The 19,698-nt window shown below is 31.5% G+C and overlaps 1 protein-coding gene and 1 long non-coding RNA gene across 3 annotated transcripts in view; one reads left to right on the forward strand and one right to left on the reverse strand.

Annotated features, from left to right (window-relative positions):
* Positions 1 to 857: 857 nt before the first annotated feature.
* LOC129914218 (uncharacterized) lies at positions 858 to 9,060 on the forward strand. 2 transcript variants are annotated; one of them, XR_008772149.1, is made up of 5 exons: positions 858 to 1,110; positions 6,566 to 6,761; positions 6,815 to 7,088; positions 8,615 to 8,704; positions 8,759 to 9,060. It is a non-coding gene; the product is annotated as an uncharacterized LOC129914218 (long non-coding RNA). The 2 variants fall into 2 exon arrangements; XR_008772150.1 differs by lacking the exons at positions 8,615 to 8,704; positions 8,759 to 9,060 and having other exon boundaries at positions 6,815 to 7,156.
* Positions 2,509 to 19,698, reverse strand: part of LOC129914216 (aristaless-related homeobox protein-like) — a 40,763-nt gene continuing 23,573 nt past the window's right edge. The window contains exons 2-5 of the mRNA XM_055993359.1: positions 19,137 to 19,477; positions 17,000 to 17,057; positions 6,801 to 7,021; positions 2,509 to 2,825 (exon numbers count right to left, since the gene is read on the reverse strand). Of these exons, the coding sequence (XP_055849334.1) occupies positions 2,655 to 2,825; positions 6,801 to 7,021; positions 17,000 to 17,057; positions 19,137 to 19,477 (791 nt within the window). The 3' untranslated portion in view covers positions 2,509 to 2,654. The remainder of the gene's footprint in view (positions 2,826 to 6,800; positions 7,022 to 16,999; positions 17,058 to 19,136; positions 19,478 to 19,698) is intronic.

The raw sequence follows: 19,698 nt of genomic DNA on the forward strand, positions 1-19,698 counted from the left end.
GAATCGCTGAGAAGTTTCACTGCAAGCAAAACGTGGGACATAGATATTTCTTTACATTCGTTGCAGTAGAAAACGAAGTATTTTAAATATTCTTTGAAATGAGAACTTGCTCTTTTTGTTAAACCGATGCATGAAATATGAAAAGAGTTACCGCAAACACCATGGCATTTCACTCGATCAGAAATTTTACCATCATTATGAGAACAATCGGAGAAACCGCAACTATTTTCCATTGTTAAATAATTTGAATTAATATTAGTTTTGGAAAAATTTTGATTTTTTTTTTTTTTTTTTTTATTTTTTTTTTTTTTAATGTAGTTCTAATCCAATAAATTGCCATAACTCGATCCTGGGAGAATTATCCGCAAATCATTAAACAGGACCCTTTATATATTCTCTGCTCTAATAAGATCAAATTGGTTCTTTATGGTGGTAAAGGGTCTCGTCAGTTTGTACGACGACTACCAAAAACGAAATATAACCCCAGATTCAACACAAAAACCATAAAACATGGAAGATTTAGTATAGTGGTTTGGGGATACTTTGATACACTGTTGGAGAAAATTGATTCTGATGGTAGATATCGGTGAAGTGGCAAAACTTAATGGCGTAAAATTGTAAACGAGTTAGTAAAATGCTATAGCTTTTTTAGTAATTTACTACCTAAGTAAAAAGCAGTGATTTTTAGCTAAGTAAATTACTAAAATGGCTTAAGCAATTTACTAAATCGCAATTTACTAATTAGCAATTTACTAAAATAAAAAATTTGCGCCAATAACACTTTTTATTAAGCTAACTAAGACCATTTAGACACACTCAGGAAAAAAAATTATTTTGTAACTACTTGCATAGTCACTTTATAGATATCAATGAAATTTTGCAAATAACTATTTTTGAACAGAAAATAGTTACAAAATAGCTAAAAATGACTATTTTTTTATGGTTATACAAAAACTATCTTGTAAAAGCGTGCCAGTGCGAGTACAAGTTTTAAGTCGTGTGGTACAAAAAGGGAGATTTTTTTAAAAAGTATTATGTTGTTTGTTTAATTTTATTCTTTGTAAGCAAAGTCTACATTTTCGAGGAAAACCAGTCCGTCTCCAAATAAAGGTAAGAAATTCTTATTATACATAATTAATTTATTATTAAATTTATTAATTGCTCAAAATTATAAACTAATTTTTCAATTAGCGACGCTAGTCCTTATTTTGGCCTATATCAACATATTTCGTTTGAACCATTATTTTTGGGACACTGTATAAAAGACGATTCTAAATTTAAAAAAAGCTATTTTAATAATTATTTTTTTTTCATTTTTTGTGGTCTTTATATGTATAATAATTTCCCCTCCCGTAAGCGGAATGATATATATCACCTCTTCCCCTGTAAAAAAAAATGCATTGTATATTGTCCCACAGTCACAAATAACTATTTATAACTATTTAAAATAGTTATCCCGATTTTAACTACTATGAAAAAAATTTAAAAATTGTTAAAAATAACTATTTTTTCCCTGGGTGTATCTCATTTCGAGTGTCAATTATCAATTATAAAAGAAATAATTTCATTGAACATTGGAAATGGGATAATTTGCGAAGTTATCTCATTTGGGGTTTTGTGATTAGGTTGTCGCTGTAGTAAAACGATTCTATCGAAAATCGAAAAAGTCAACTATACATAAGGTAACTCGTAACTTTTCACATTCCTTTCAATGACTTGCTATAATTTTACTACCACTTTCTAAAATTGGCAATCATCTCTCAAAATCAATTACTTACACAAAGTCTACATTCATTGTTATCATTTTTCTGTAAAGTTGTGCAATTCACTTGAGCTACCAAGCACCTGTTTCCGTCAGCAATGATAAGTTTCATTGCAAGACTTAACCTACAAAAAATAAACTGACATTTGATTTGATATGATCCAAACAATCTAAGACAAGCCAATTGAGTTATCCAGTCTAATGTGATTACATTAACTTTTATTTTTCCTGACATCTGCGCTGAACTTGACCGAAATCTCTTGAGGGTTTCCCAATGAAGAGAATCAATGGACCATGGAAGATAGCTGTGTAGATGCTCTGACCTAGACAAGTTTTTATCATAGTTATTTTGGATATTTTGAAATCAATAAATTGATTTGTGTAGTATATTAATGTATGTATGTAGGTACGTAAAAATAAAACATTCCTTATATTTGGAAGATTTTTTATTTATTAGGGAAAATCTTGGAAATAAAATAAAAATAATCACAGTTTTCTCTAGAGAACTTTTACCAAACTTATTATAAACAGTTCTCTGCTAAATAAAAATAAAATACAGATAATAGCAGTTATTAATGTAATTAAATTCAAGAACCAAGTTCGATTCAAACAAATCGAATTTAACTATTCAACAAAAACCTGTAACTAATCAGTTGTCAAATGTTTTATATGATATAATAATAAATTTTGTCTGACAAATCCTTAGAGAAATTTAAAAGAAATCAATAATCCAAGTTTAATTCAAGTTAAGCTTTAAACATTTTTTATAAAAAAGAATGGTGACTATAAAATATATTCAAAATGTACAGTTAAAGAATTATTATATTCATTAAATTTAAAAATTCTTAAATTCTAGTATGGTTTATACAATTTTGTTACGTAAACTTTAATTCTAAGCTGGGTTCTCCGTAAGTCCAAGTGATTCTGCATGTTTCTTCGCTTTCATTCGTAGATCGGCTATGCTGGAGCTTTTACTATGAGCAGCGGCAATAGCTGCTAGATTAATTGGATATTGTGGTATTGGAAAAAGTCCATTAGAGTTGTTGCTAATAGCAGCAGCATACTGCAAACAAATTAAATGAATAATATTACAATTTTATTACACAAAATTTTGTTAAAATAAGAACAACAAAATAATATTAGTCTAAGAACTACGTTAAATAACTCGGTTAACCGACATTTGCTTTAAAGGCAACCTAAATATGCAAAACTCCTGGTACAAACAAATACAAAAAAAAGAGTGTGTGTACACATGTACACGCGACTGAAGTTATACTTCTCACTCAGTATATTAAATGAGTTTCATTTGATATTTTTATTATTTTTATTTTATATTATTATGAAAATAATCAAACATCGTAATTTTTAACAATCTCATCTTATGGTATTTTTGGAAAAATATTCTCGGTACCTTATTTATGAATACCTTTTTACGTTTTTGTTTTTTGTGGCAACTTGCCACATGCAACTTGCCACCCACAACTTGCCACATGAAACATGCAACTTGCCAGGTTTTTTTTTACCGTACTGCGGCGTACTGCATTTTTAAATACTAAAGTACTATCAACTCTAAAGGTGAAACGACAGCCCTGCTGCCCAATTGTCTCGGAGATGGCGATCGCGTCATAGTCCCTTTGACATTCTTGTCAAAAAAAAATTTCATACCCATAAGAAGTATAACTTCAAAAACATCCTTGTTGTAATTAAAAGGAATATACTAACTCTAACTCTCCCTCCATGTCTTCATCCTCTGTATATGAGGAACGATTTTTTCTTACTTTATGTACCTACTTGCAAAATATGATGGAATCCAAAATAACCTAGTAACTAAAAATTACTTGTATGCGGATTCCTATCAATTATGGAAAGTTGATGCTTTTATCACAAGGTTAACAATTAATTTTTATGTTTGTGCTTGCACTCGCAACTCGACTGAAATTCTTAAGACTATGTACCGAAAACCAACACAAACTAAACATTTAAACCCCCACTATTAAAAAGAGTTTATAATTATAATCTACAAATTACTTTGTTCAAACTGTATCCAAATTAATGTAAAATTGAAGCATTTTTAATAATAGCTGTGTTTTATTTTCCTCGTTATCCAGATCAGATCATTGTTCAATTTTAGTACAACAGGATTTTGTTATTGTTTCTCAAATAAATAGAATGATCTGATCTGGAAGAAGAAACGCTGAAACTGGCTGATGCTATTTTGAACCTTTTACACCTAAATCTTCTAAAGTACGTTCGCGAACCACACAAGCCTAACCACAGCAATGGTGTTGTCTCATATGGTGCTGCCTCATATTTAACCCAAACCTTCGTAGAAACTACCCCCCGAAATATTTTTTAGCTAGTACACTATTTCATACTCTGATTGTATTCTTAATCCTGAAGATCTTAATCTAAGCTTTGCGACAAATAGAACTCAAGATTGTAATGCCGACTTTTCACGAGTCGATTTTAGCCGTGCGGCAAAGCTTTTCGGCGTAAGTCGACTCGTGTGAACATATACTTGAAAAGTCGGCATAATATTTTTTAACTAACCATATCGGCAATATTTTTAGAGAATTTGGAATTCAAACAAACAAAAAATTAAACATAAAAGTCTCCAAAACATAGCTGCTTCAAAAGCTGATATCTTGAGTTCTATTGATCACATCTTCCAAATTGAGGTCTTCAGGGTTAGTTAAAATGATAGAGCATTAATTCCTGTATTTAGGCCGTGTGTGAATTGCGTTAAATAGTTAACACCGTGTAAAATTTTTGACACTATTTATAAAAAAAAAATCAGCTGTATGGATTATTGTTTAAAAATGTTTTCTGCCTTTTTTCTGTCATGACACTCCTTTTTAATAAAAAAAATCAAAACAAAATCATCTGCAAAAAAAATTTAACTCAAATTTAACCAGGTCCCAGAGCCCAATAAATTTTTGACAGCTGAAAATTTTTAATTTACCTCAAAATTGTCAAAAATTTTACACGATGTTAACTATTTAACGCCATTCACACACGGCCTTAGGCCTAAGGCCTATTGAGGTGAACAAAAAAATTTCAGCTGTATGGCTTATTATTGTTTAATATTTTTCTCTGCCTCTTTTCTGCCATAAAACTCCTTTTTAATAAAAAAAAAAAAATAAAACAAAACCCTGCAAAAAAAATTTAACTTAAATTTAACCAGGTCCCAGAGCCCAATAAATTTTTAACAGCTGGAATTTTGTATTTACCACAAAAGTGTCAAAAATTTTACACGGTGTTAACTATTTAACGCAATTCACACACGGAATTAGAATCTGAAAAAGTATGAATTTAGCCTACTCAGGGTGAATGGAAAACTCACGTTCCTAAAACCCCTTAAAACCATATAAAGCCGCAATTTAAAACTGCCAGACTTTTGAATTCGTTATAAGCAGTGTTTTTGAGCTAGCGACCCCCTTCAGATTTGGCTTATTCGCGAAGAATTTTTTTCCGTTGTTGGACATTTTATTTTGTAAGACTCTTCCTGCTTTCTGCTATAGAAGGCAAAGCCTTGCCAAGTTGACTGTTTAGGATTGTATGCGATGAAATGCGTTCACTGTTCGCTCCACAATTATCTTTTTCACCACGCAGATGTCAGTATGTTTTAACAATATTAAAAATCTGAAAATTCGAACTATTTTTTAATTATTGGTGTTTTAACAATATTAAAAATCTGAAAATTCGAACTATTTTTCTGACCATTCGTGGCGTCTAAAATTATCATTTCTCGGTGATCTGTTTGACCACTTAAACATCCATAATAATAACCTCCAATAAGGAAGAGAGGACAACATTATAACTGCAAAAGACAAAATTACAGGATTTCTCGAAAAACTGCGGTTATGGTCCGTGTCTCTACAAGCAAACAAATTTGATTTTTTACCATGCGTTCAAAAGATTCTTGAAGAAAATTCATAGGAAAAATCAATATTTATTAGCTCCCAAATTTCTCTCATGGTGCAGAGTTTATTAAATTTGGAGATGAAACTACTGAGTTATTTTCCAGAAATGTATTCTGAATGTGAAAATGGAACTAAGATGGATTTAAAATCGTTTCTTCAAAAATTCGATATGTAAAACTGGCGATAACCATTTTTGAACGTCTCTAAAAGCATTTTTTTTGTTCAAATTAAAAATATATGAGTTAGAGACTTTGAACAAAATTTCTTTTATTTTGATGAGATAAAATGCATTTTAAATTCATTCAAACGAAGCTTTGCGGTTGTTAGTGCCCTTCGGCACTTCATACCTGTGTATCTATGTGTTGTCAAATTCTCTTCAATGTTGGTCATCAAAACTGTGAAGAGAAACAGACTTAATTTGGAAAACGATTTAATTTTTAAAGTATCAAATATCAATCCAAGATTTTTTAATTAAAAAACATAACACATTTGTCGCACTGAGATATTTTTTTTGTCTTTTGTTTTTATTTAGCCTTATTTTTTTTGTATCAATATTTGGCTTGCGGCCGCGACCACCTTAGGAACTTTTCGCGGCCCCGCAGAGGGTCACGATCTACACTTTGAAAAACACTGGTTATAAGAACGCATAAGGATATAAACTTTCATATTTTACTCCCAAAATTTGTTGTGGCCTCTCGGTCTAATATGAAAAAACATAAAAACTCTAGATATTGCAAACTGAGTTCGGATGCTTTAAATGTCTTGTTATTGAGTCTTTAATTGCCAAAATTTACGCAAAACATAGATAAATAGAAAATCAAAAAGTTATTTTTGATTTCCAAATAAGTTTAAAAGCTCTATTTTTTCTTTTTGTTAATAGCAGTAACTCGTACTACCAGAGGTCTGGGTTCGTATCCCAACGTCCACTGCCAACAACCTTTTCTTCTTGCCTCTTGCCAACAAGACTATCATTATCATCAAAAAGTGCATTGCTGCTAAGCCTAGCTTAGTTCGAACACGGAAACTTTGGTTTCTTCTTAAATGAAGAATGAAGAAGAAAAACTCAAAGTAGTTCGGTAAAAAATGAGTAAAATTATTGAAATAAATATAAATACCTGATGTGCTGCAGCTGATATCAAAGCAGGATCAAATGCTGAAAACGCCGCTGCTGTTGCTGCCGCTGATGTTGAAGCAAAATGCTGACTTGAGCTACTACTCGCCGATTGAGAACTTGAACTCGTCGTACTCCTTAAAGCTGGTAAATTAACATAAGGAGCAACTCTACACGGTTCCAATGGGGTTGAAACTGGTGGGCTATGACTTGAAAGAAGAATTCCTAAAACGACAAAGAAATAAAAAAAAGACACAAGATGAAAAAGCGATAAAGCCTAATGAATTGGAAGGTAAAAATGAAATAAAAAAAGAAAACATAACGATTGTCAGTAAATCAAATAAAAATAAATTAAATTAAGCTTCTTGTTGGGGGTTGTTGCACATCGTTCAACCTTTTTTTAACTTCGTCTCTATCTCAACTGAAAACACTTATTTATTGCTACCACGGGAACAAATGACACCCGTGGGAGTAACGTATATCTATACACTTTGTGAATGAACTGGCAAAAACTGGGGTTGATTTAGAGTTTTTTTTAAAGATTTAATTTAATTACATTTTGAATGGTGGTACAGAGATTAAATTTATTTCAGGTGTATATTTTTGAAAAAAAAAGCTTGTGTAAAGTAATATAATGACACTTATATTCAAATTATGAAGGAAGGAAGAACTATGTAAAAACTTGCCAGCACATAAGATAGATTAAAACCTCAAAATCTTCATAAAAAAAATAAACAACTTTATCGGTGATATCTATACAATTTAAAATCATGACTAAATGAGCGTAAAATAAATTACATTTACAAGGGTGGAACCCTTAACGCCCTATACACAAAATGTTCTTTTCTGGTGGCTTGCTGCCCTTCTAAAAATTATTCCAGCATTTTAAACACATTTAAGGGATGATTACACTTGTTCACGAGAACATCAACTTGATTAACAGAAGATTTAGTGAATGAAATATTACCCGTCAAGGAAAGAAAGGGAAGAAGTGGTTCTGGTAGGTTTTAAGGAGTGTTTTTTTTTCTATTCCAATTGAGTTGTTTTTTGTGTGGTGCTTATTTTTTTTATTGGTATTCTGTCTGGACACCTTTCGAGGGTTAGATGGGGAATAGTATATATTTATACCCAGAATATCAAATTAGGCAAAGTTTTATTGCTTCATTTTTTTGTGAGTTTTGTCTTTATTGAATTGATGCTTTTCGTTGGTGGAATTAATGTTAAGTTATTTTGTTTTTATTGGGAAGTGATTTGATAGAGTCGAGAGATTTTTGGCTGAGTGTTAAGTATTGATTTTCGATTAGATATCTACATCTTTTGTTTTGAATTGTAATTTTTTAAAGATATAAAAACAACAGCTAGTAAGATATGTATTTGTTGTTCTAATGGGGACTTATTTGACATATATCAGAAATTTGTAATGTGGCAAATAAGATCTTTTTTTTCAAAGTAAAATACAAATTATTAACGGTTTATATTTTGTCTTTATTTTAGAGTTACTAGCGAACGACTCAATCTACATATTTATTTTTACTAAAATATTTATTAAAAAGAGCGTTTTATTAACAGCAAATTGAAAAATAGGTACATTTTTCGAAAAACACATTTTTGAATTAAAAATCAAATTTTTGAAAAAGGTTAATATTTGAAAAATAGGTACATTTTTCGAAAAACACATTTTTGAATTAAAAATCAAATTTTTGAAAAAGGTTAATATTTTCTTAAATTCAAAATTCAAAGTTTGATTTTGGAAAATATTACAAATTTTTTCTTTTTTTTTTCAAAATTTTAATTCTGGATGAATTTATGTTAACTCAGCAAAATGTTAACAGAAAATTTTTTTTAAGTTTCCCAAGCCGATAGCAAACAAACAGAACAAGAATGTCCAGGACGCCAGGACAGTAAAAAGTAAGTGACAAATGCGTTAGAACTCCCCAAATAATATGAAATTTTTCTCTACAGATGCATACCTACTGAATAACGAAAAGCATAACGAAATTGTCTGTTCACGATTTCTTTATGCTAATTTTGTATGAAATCCTCGTACGAAGCTGAAGCGAAGCAAGAGTGATTGAAAAATTTGAGAAAATTTCAAAATAATCTGGCACAAATGTGATTTTGGCTTATAGAACCGCGTGTTGGAAAACGAAAAGCATAAAGAAAATTTTCGTTTACGACATAATTGTTTTGCATGAGATTTTTCGTTTCTCTCCAGCATTATTTAGCGTGCAAAAATAAAATTAACTAGTAGGTATTTGGTATGATTTTAAAAATAAATGCAATAAACTTTTCTTTTTTTTGGATTTAGCTTTATCTTGAAAATTGCCCATGTCAGGTCATTCAAGTAATTGAGGGTCACTGTGGTGTATGTGTAACATTTTCATTCAGAAATTTCATGAAATACGGATCCAAACAAATTTCATCTCAGTTTTTTTTTTAAATGGTGCTTTGATATTATATTATTTTTTTTTAATAGCCATGCATCACTTTGATACAAGCACAAACGCCCGTCGAAAAAAATAAATCAGTTCAAAAATAATTGTATGTTGTTGCCGGAACAAAAACCATAATTAATTAACATTTTATCAGCCAATCGAAGTTGTTGCATTCTTAAAGTATATGTATTTGAGTTGACGAAGTTACATCTTTTAAATCGTTTAACTTTAAAGGTGATTTCTTTGTGATATGCTCATCTAAACAATAAATACATTAAATTCATTCCTAATCTATATTCGTAGGTACATAGCTAATTCGATTCTATTTTTTGTTTGTTTTATTTTCACAAAATTTCAATCACGTGCTCTTAATGCTGAACGTTAAACAATTTTGTATCATTTCCTACTCTATATATCCGCCACAAATTTACCCACCAATGGCATTGATTGCGAGCAAACTTTGGCTTTTTTTCAAACTCCGTGTATCGTTACTATAACAACTCATCCACCAAAGCCACCAACCAGCCAATAAACTTTATTTGAAGATTTTTTAAAGAGGAAAAACATTTGTTGCCAATTCCGTTTATAACACCATACCCGCAGACAAATGAATAAATAGATAAATACATACAAAAAATCCACCACACACTAACATGGCATAGAGCTTCCTATGTTTTACGCGAGGGCATACATATGTTTGCTAGCCAATTTGGAAAAGTCAACACCGTGCCAGGGAAGAAAAAAAAACAACATCAATTTTGTTAACATTTTGATTAAAGGTACCTATACCACACCACTGAAAATCCTCTTTTGATATTGCTATTCCCGTCAGATAAAAACCAACTACGTATACAAACAAAATAAATAAAAACGAAACAAAATATCAATGACACGTGACATTTTGCAGTTTTTGACATATCGACATGATTTTGTGTCAAAAGTAAATTGGATTAGGTTTTGCAGTATGTGGAGAGGATTTCTTGTTTTTTATTTTTTTTTCCGTTTATTGAGTGACAGTTTAAATTTTGACAGAATTGATTTGAAATTTGTAACATCTGTCAAGCAAATTAAAATTCCACCAGCTATATGAAAAAATAAAAACTACACAAACATCCTAATTTGGATATATTTGCAGAACAAATTACAATCGTGGTGGATGGAATAAATTAAATTAAACCAACGCAGCTCACACTATCAACCCCATTTACTCTTGGTTGACACAACGTGGTGTGTTGTGATTGTATACATGTGTAAGTGTTAGTAGTGAGTAGTGAAATTGGTTGATAAGGGTGTGAATTGTGAACTACATTTTCGTTAAACTTGCTCCAGTGCCAGTAGAGGGAGCCACATGTAGTTCTTTGTATAAATACTTACATACCAGATACATACAAAGATACACAACGGATACGTATATGTATGTATACATTATATGGAACAAATAGTTTGTATTATATTGAATGGAAAAAACAACAAATCTGATAACCAAGAATTCTAAAAGATTGGACCTTAATGGGGACTTTTCACGAGTCGATTTTTGCCGTGCGGCGAAGCTTTTCGACTCGTGTGAATGTAAGTCGCAGGCGACTTAATTGACATTCCCCATAGAAAAATCCTAATCGACCGACATATCGTGCGGCTAAAATCGACTCGTGAAAAGTCCCCATAAGTTTTTGAGATAAAATAACTTAACTCAAAACTATGACAACGTTTTTACTAAATTCCTATCTAACTATCGGCCGATAGAAAGTCTGTAGTGTGGGAGGGCTCTTAAAAACAAGATTTAAAAAAAATTGGTTTTTCAAAAAAAAGTTTTTTGATTTAAGCCTAGTATACAGTTCTTTTTGATAAAAAAAAAAATAAGAGGTGAAGAAAACATTTTTTTCTTGAAAAAAAAAATATCTGTGGTGAACAGATGACAGTTCTAATGTTTTATTCCGCAAAAACAATGGGCTGCACCATTGTATATATATTTCCATAGTACTATCATGAAGTGAAACGATCTTAGGAACTCTAGTGGTGACTTGAAAAAGCAGAACTTGTATGAAAAAAACACACTGAGCGCCACCTCAAAAAAGTGGTAACATGAACTAATAGGTACTCTTAGAGGATATAATATATGGAGTGCTTGTGCTGTTAGTTCCGTGAAGCTTTTATAGAGGGATCTAGTTTCTTTAAGGTTTTCGATGAGTGCATGCCTCCATTTTATTTTCATCTGATGGCTGTCATCAACAAGCGTGTTTATTTACAGCTTCGGAACCGGACTCGCACTGAAAAACGAAGGCAGCGACCCCTATCCATGCATATGGCGTTACAATGTATTAGGTATAGGAACAAGCACTCCATTTATTATATCCTCTAAGTAGGTACTAAATTCGACTTCATGATAGTACTATAGAAATATATAAACAATGGGCTGCACATTGTTTTCCTCCGGTCGATAAGTCTCCTTCCAAGTATCAGCAAGGTATTTGAAAAAGTTATCAATAGGGCTCTGTCTCAGTGGGCTGAGGACAACAATATCATACCGGATAATCAATTCGGGTTTAAGGCAGGACATGACACTATTCATGCCGCGTCTAAACTTGTATCTGATATTCAGTGGAACAAATCTAAAAAACAGTGCACGGGTGCCTGTCTTGTTGATTTGGAAAAGGCTTTCGACACCGTTTGGTTAGAAGGTCTCTACCTTAAATTAACAAGACTTGGTATAAGTAAACCACTTTTATATATGCTTTATAACATGCTCAATGGTAGAACGTTTGTTGTCAAAAGTGGCAATGTAACTTCTACTGGAGTTTTTAATATTAAAAATGGTCTTCAACAGGGAGCGGTGAACTCACCGATTCTCTTTAGTATTTACACCAGCGATCTGATAGGAAGTCTAACTCAGGCAATTGCGTATGCCGACGACCTAATTGCGTACAGAACAGCTCCAAAAGTTGAGGTCATCAGAATTCTCTTGCAACGTGACTTCGACAAAATTCAGCGATATTGTGATGACTGGAAGTTGAAAATTAACTTTCAGAAATCAGAAACGATTCTATTTAGGACTCCCTTGGCTAGGGCCTCTGGGGATACGCGAAGGAACTGGCGGAAGCTGGTGATCGCTGGACCACACGGACATCCACTGCCGAGTAAAAGTGTAGTAAAGTACCTTGGCATCTGGCTAGATCAATATCTATATTTCAATAGACATATGGATGCTGCTCTGGCCAGGGCTAGGGGAGCTTTTGCCCTGACGAAACGGCTGTTTTATAGCAGTCGGCTTGACACCAGGGTTAAGGTGATTTGCTACATGGCCCTCATCCGGCCGATGATTGTCTATGGATGCCCTGTGTGGTTCAACGTTGCTCCATCTCAAATGGAAAAGTTTCGGGTGTTTGAGAGGCAGTGTCTTAGACGTTGCCTTGGTCTGCACAGAACACCCGAATCTGATTACACGCATTACTATTCCAATGAGGTTTTATACAATAGGGCCAACATAAATAGAATTGATAACTTTATGCTGAAGCTTGTTCGTGGCCACGTTTCAAGAGCGATGGCCTCTTCAAATAGCTACATTTTTGGGGCTTACTACCCTAACGACGAATACTTCAAGAGTGTGTGTTTAAGCGGCTATATTCCGCCTGAGGCATTCCTCTATTTAGATAGTCGGGGGCTTGTACAGGATAGATTGGCAGTTCCGCTAATCTACCACGTCGGGCGAAGAACCGTGGACAGGCGACTGCTGTATGACAGAGACATCCTCGCACTAGGCGGAGAAGGGCACCTTCGGTTCAGTAGGACTGTGTCCGATCGGGACCGAAGAGATAGGGTAAAGCAGGAGAACCAGTTTTGGTGGTTTAGTAATGGTATTCATGTATTATAGGTAAAAGTGGTCTTCGTTTTTTATGCCTTGGCCGGCTTACATAGTTTTAGGTGTTTAGTTTTAAGTAGGGACAGTCGGGGTGGCAAAAAAAAAAAAAAAACAAAACAAAAAAAAATACAAAAAAAAAAAAAAAAAAATACAAAAAAAAAAAAACAAAAAAAAAAAAAAAAAAAAAAACAAAAACAAAAGAAATACAAAAAAATACAAAAAAAAAATACAAAAAAAATACAAATAAAATACAAAAAAAAAAAAAAACAAAAAAATACAAAAAAAAAAAATACAAAAAAAATCAAAAATTGCTTGCTGTGACTGTTCTAGTTTTTTAAGTAGTTTTAAGTAGTTTAAGTAGTTTAAGTAGTTTTAATTAGTTTGTAAGTTTTAAAATAAAAAAAAAAAAAATGATATGATACCAAGTTTTTTTTTTAAATTATTTCTTGGTAAAAATAAAAACCATTAAAATATTAGTATTAAAATAGTTATAAGGCCGAAAGGCATTAGAATTAAGAAAAATGAAGTATAACTTAGAGTGCCCGTATAGGGCCAGTAAGTTAGATGTAAGTAATTGATAAGTAGGCTAGTTTTTATGAATTTTTGTCTAGCTTTAAGATAGTTTTAAGTTGATGAATAATAAAAAATGAATTTACAAAAAAAAAAAAATTGTTTTGCGAGAAAAAAAATCGTGGTGAGTATAAATTTTTTTCGATTTTGGTTTACAGCTGTGGTGAATTAAAAATATTTTTTTTGGAAAAAATCTAAAAAAATCTCTCCCATAAGAAATGAATTGGTTTTTTAATTGCGATATAGTATCAAGTTATGCATTCGTACAAAAAAAAAAAGTTGAGATAACATTTTTCCATGACATTACGATGATAGAGAATGCCAAAAAAGTGGGTCCCGGAAGTCCGTCTGTCTGTCCGTCTGTCAGTCTGTCTGTCTGTATACGAAGCTACAGCCTGAACGGATGGACCAATTAATGTCAAACTTGGTATGTAGCGTTATTTGGCGACTCCCCAGAGGAGTTTTTGGAATTAATTTTTTTGGACCAAAAATAACGGTACTTGTCATATACCGATTTTAGTAAAGTTGAAATTGGTCAAAAACGGCTCCAACGATTTTGTTTAAAAAATTCAAATATAAGTTTTAAGACAAGGTCTATCTTCTAATGAAAAAAATTTTTTTTGAAAATCATTATTAACGGTACCTGCCATAGAACCGTTTTTTTTTTAAATCCGATTTGCTCCGCAACCGCTTATTAGATTTCAACGAAACTTTTTTAAAGAAGCATTTATATAGTCTCAATATAAGCAAAAAAAAATTTCGAAAAAAATAATTTTTTGATTTAAAAAAAAAATTTTTTTTTGAAAAATCAAATTTTCGAAAACGAAACATTGAATTTTTTTGAAATTTTGTTTTTATGTGTTGATTAGTGATTTCTACAAAATGGCATACCAATTTTATTTTAAAACTTTTTTTCCAAAAAATTATTTATAAAAAATTAGTTTTTTAAAAAACAGCTCAAACGATTTTGAAAATTTTATTTCTAAAAATGCACCTTAATATATCAAATAAAACTACATACTTTTTTTGGAGGGCAATTTGATTTCAGATTTTGTTTTATTTTTATTTTTGTTTTTATATATGTACTTACATTTCCCAAATTTCTATTTAAAAAGTCTTAAAAATGTAAGCAACTTGAACTCTAAAAGCATGTTCGTGCGACCCAGTCGTGCTTTTATTTTTTTTGCTAGAAGAACTGTAACTGAACTCAATGCCGTCTTTACCATAAGGGCACACGGGGCCCGTGCCCAGGGCCCCCATTCTCAAGGGGGATCCGAAGGAACGAATATTATATTCTCAAAACATTTTTGTCGGTCAGACCATCTAGCAAAAAATTTTAGTTTTTATATGGCAACCAAACAACCAAATAAATTTTTTTCTACACCTATACGGAAAATATATGTTTTCAAAAAGAAAACAAACTATGTGGCGTTGTATGCGGACAAAAATTTAAATCCAAACCACCAAACCCAAATTCAATTTTCAAAAAAAAAATAAGACAATAATATTTTCAAAAAACAAGAAAATTACCTTTTTTGCCACTGTAGGTAAGATTATTTATTAATTAAAACAACGAATTCTCTTCCATTATCTTTTTCCTTAAATAATAATTTCGTTTGAAGTTTGCAAAACTGTCAAATTTGTAGTGCGTGGTAAAATCAGTGTAAAAATATGAGTAGATTCGTATTAAAAGACGAAAAAGAATCAATTCGTCGGCAAAAAACATCAATACTTTTTCCGTTGGAAAACGTTTGAGAAAAAACTATTGCCGGCTCGTCGACGCGACGATACATCAATGTTTTGGTTCAATGGAAAACGCCATGGTACAATGGTTTTAATTTGAATTGCGAATTGCTCTCGTATTTAAAGATTGACACATAATATTCATTAAATAACTTTTAAAAAAATTGGTTTTCAAGAAAAAATTAATTTTTTTGTTTAATCCAAAATAATTTTTTTTTTTCAGTTTAAACCTTTTTATGTAAAAATTTTCATTAAAATCGGTTGTGTCGTTTTCATTAAGAAATCGGTTCTATGGCAAGTAGGTACCGTTAATAACGGTCCAAAAAATATTTTTCTTCTTTCAAAAGTGCGGCCTTATTTGCAGCAAAACATATTTTTTTTTTCAAAGCAAAATCGTTATCCGTGTTTGAGAAAATTGCAATATCTCGAAAACTTTATATTGGAGATATCCGTTGAAAAAGAGACATTAAAAAAAAAGGCAAAAACTAAAAAAAACGGCTCTTGAAAATTACGTAGAAATCGTATGTACCGAGTTTTTAGCAAATCTATCAATCCGTTTGAGCTCTTTTTTCCAATTCTTCAAACTGAAACTTATAACGGATACAGGGTACAATTATTGGCAGTGGCAACAATTGATGTCTCGATGCACGTATTATTGGCACCCCCTTTACTTTATATAAAACGATATATTGGCACCCCTTTTTAACCATAACCATTGCCTTTAAGCCAACCATTGTACTTATTTTACTTTCCAAAAGGGCCCCAAATTCTTGTGTGCCCAAGGGCCCCAGGATAGTTAAAGACGGCCCTGACTGAACTGCTTTAAAAATAAAGTCAAAAAATTATTTTTTCTGTTAATTTATCTAAATTTTGACATTAGTAAGTAAGTAACTTAGTAACTAAAAAGTTCGGGAACAAAACTTTGCGTTGATATCAATTATGTCGTTTACAAGAAAGTTCGACTTCAAGTGAATAGTTCTGTGGCAGGTGCTGTTATATCAAAAGTTGGACCTTACTTGCCGCAGTGTATTTTTTTTTTTTTTTCTCAAAAACGTTAAACAAATTTTATTCCATTTTGGTCGTTTGGCAAGTATACCTACAGTTAATTTTGGTCCTAAAAAATTTCAATTTTCCATCTAGGGAATCACGAATAATAATTCTTAAGGAGTAATAACACCTTGATGGCACTAAATTGAGTGTCTTTTTATCAGTGTATGAAACAAAGGAGAAACATTAGTATTTTTTTATTTTTGTATCATACCAAAATTCTCCTGAAATTAGGTATAGTTGGTCACTTAAGTGACCCTGTGAAATGCACAGGATTTTTTGGATTTAAAGATTTTTAAAGGAAAGCATTAGTTTGAAAAAATACATAATTTTTTATCAGTTTTGGGAGTTTGAATAAGTTTTGGGAGATTCAAAACAAAGTTTGAAGTCAATCGTTTCTTCTGTTTAGGCTGAGTCTAAAAATGCATTAGATTTAATAATTTTAACAACACCAATTCTTAAAAATAAAACCAATCATACAAAAATTAAAATGAGTAGGTAAGTATCACAAGAAAAATTTAAAACTGTTTTCAACATTCCAGTCTCACTCACCTTTATGCATTTGATTTTCATGTTTTCTGCACTTGGCTCTTCTGTTTTGAAACCAGACCTTAAAAAGAAAAGAAAACATTGGAAATAAAAAGTTTCTTAAACCATTTTGAATTAACAATTCAAAAATTAATACTCCAATTGTTATAATCCTGGAACGGAGTTCAATTAACAAATACCTACAAATTATAAAAAAAAAAAACGATTTGGCTTACAGTTTTTAATCACATATTCCTTAAATAAATAAAATCTTTTCCTAAAATTGTTCGCAAACTCACCTACAAAAAGGAAACTTCTGAAAAAAAATAATGTTACAAGTTGAGGCTTTTATTTACTAAAGGTCTGGTTCTTTCTTCTTCCAACAATTTATCTTTGTCGAAGAATCTAATACTTCGGACTGTATATGCGATAGTAAATCATATAAATTGTCTCATAAATCAACAATATAAGACCTACGTGTTGTAAAGTTTATAATGCATAGCTTGCATTCAACGAATAAAAATTGAACAAAACTTGCGACTTTGCAAGGATTTTATTCTCTCTCTTTTTTGCACTTCTGTTTGGAATTGCATGCGAAAAGAGGTTTGAAAGTTATATGGCCATTTACTATGTCCATTCTCAATGTCTGCCCGTTTTCAAGCAGTGTAAAAGTAGATACCCTGGGTAGAAGGCAAGGTTGAAAACTTACATAGATATAAATAATTTCTTCCTATGTGTTGCTCCCATTTTGATAGTAGATATTTTTTGCAGCAAGTACATTTTTATAGCTATATGTTGTTTTTTTGTTTTCTTTTTCAAAAGCAATTTTCACTGAAACGGCTATACTTTTCTAACAAGGTTCCAAAACCAACTGTACAAATAAATAAAATTTTCGGTGGTAATATGGAATGTGTACAGAATAAAAATTTGAAGTCTGAGTGTTCAGTTTTGGCAAAGGAAAATCGTTATTCAATAAAAGGAAATTGAACTTGAAGTTGTCATTTTTTATAACAATTTGACACTCTCTTCTTTTCTTTAAATAAAAAATATCCTTTATAAAAAAAATACTAACTTAAATGCCAATAGACAAACTAGCACAAAGCCATTGTTTGGATGATGCCCCAAGGAAGAAGAAAGTTGAGTCAGGAAAGGAACATTTTATGAACACCAAAAGCCAATTTGGTTAAGAAAATTCTAAATAAATGAATACCAATGTAATCTACAACGTAATCTAAGAACTACAACGTTCTTATTTTTTTAATTCTTTGCAAGATGAAGAAATATGAAATTATTAAGAAATGATAACACTAAAAAGAGTTTTGATAAATATTGTTGTCAATATTAATCAGCCTCTTAAATGGCGCCCAACATTTAGTGCAATTTTGCATTTCTGCATTCTAGATTCTGTCACAAAAACTTTCGAACTCGTCTTTCTACACAATGAATTATTATAAATAGGGAAATAAATTGTTTCATAATACTACTAACACACATCATTGTTATCTCATTACTTCTAAAAGCAAAGTCACATTAAATAAATAGAAAATACGTTCAGATAATTCTTTTATAGGACCATTATAAAGATATATACATAGATCTAATCACGCATCCCTAATGGGTGTGACATAAAAATATTTCAAAGCCATAAATAAATATGTCGCCATTTGGGTAAAAGAATTGAATAAGAAACAATTTGTAGAAACACTTAGTTATACATGTATTGGCAGGGGATCACTTTCAGGCAATAAATTCATGTTCATCCCTTTAAGAAGAAGTATAAAAAGGCTGAAAGTTTTCTACTCAAGTTCAAGTTGCAACCAACTTAGCAATACAAAAAAAAAAACTAATTCTGCTATTCTACCCTATCAATCTCTTGGTGGTCTTCTCTCATGGTGAGATTCTTTTCCTTTTTTTAAGAAAGAGGGAGTTCAAGGAAGAGAAAGAATTACTTAGCACCCCATGTCGTCCTTTCACCTCGATTAAGTGATGTGGTTAGATTTAAATGTCAAGCTACCAGTGACTTATCGCTTGTCGAATTTTACGAAATGTAATTAATCTAAATTGATTGTCCTTAAGTGGACATTTATATCCACTTATTTAATGAATTTCCCTTGGTTCAAAAAAGAAAAAAATTGAAAAGATTTATTTTCATGTGATTTACCTGTACACGGGCTTCACTAAGACCCAATCGTTGACTCAGTTCTTCCCTCATGAAAGCATCTGGATAGTGGGTTTCTTCGAAAAGTCTTTCCAATTCATTTAATTGCTCGAGTGTAAAGTTGGTTCGGGAGCGACGTTGTTTACTACTAAGGCTGTTGCTTTGATTGGCTGAGTGTCCTCCATCTGGTGACATGCAAATATCCTTTGGGGAATGGCTATTCCGATGCAGGGATGTGTCCGTAGAACATTGCAGGATATTGGCGGATATTGTAGGATGCGGTGAATTACTGTTATCCGAACGTTCGTTGATTGTAATTGGACTGGAGGAGGACTCGATATTTTCTAAAAATAAAAAATAGAAAAACATTTTTTTTTAATGGTAGAAACAATACAAAGCTGTGATTGTTTCAATCAAAAATCCTATCCTATAGTGTTAAACTCTTTTCATTCTAATCTTAAAATTTACAACTCAAATTGATAATTTTCGAAACACAGTCATTTTGAGAATATCTACGATATTTTCTGGGACGTCCTGTTAAAACTCGTGACTGTAATATTAGAGC

The sequence above is a fragment of the Episyrphus balteatus genome, chromosome 3 (assembly GCF_945859705.1).
Source record: "Episyrphus balteatus chromosome 3, idEpiBalt1.1, whole genome shotgun sequence".
Lineage (NCBI taxonomy): Eukaryota > Metazoa > Arthropoda > Insecta > Diptera > Syrphidae > Episyrphus > Episyrphus balteatus.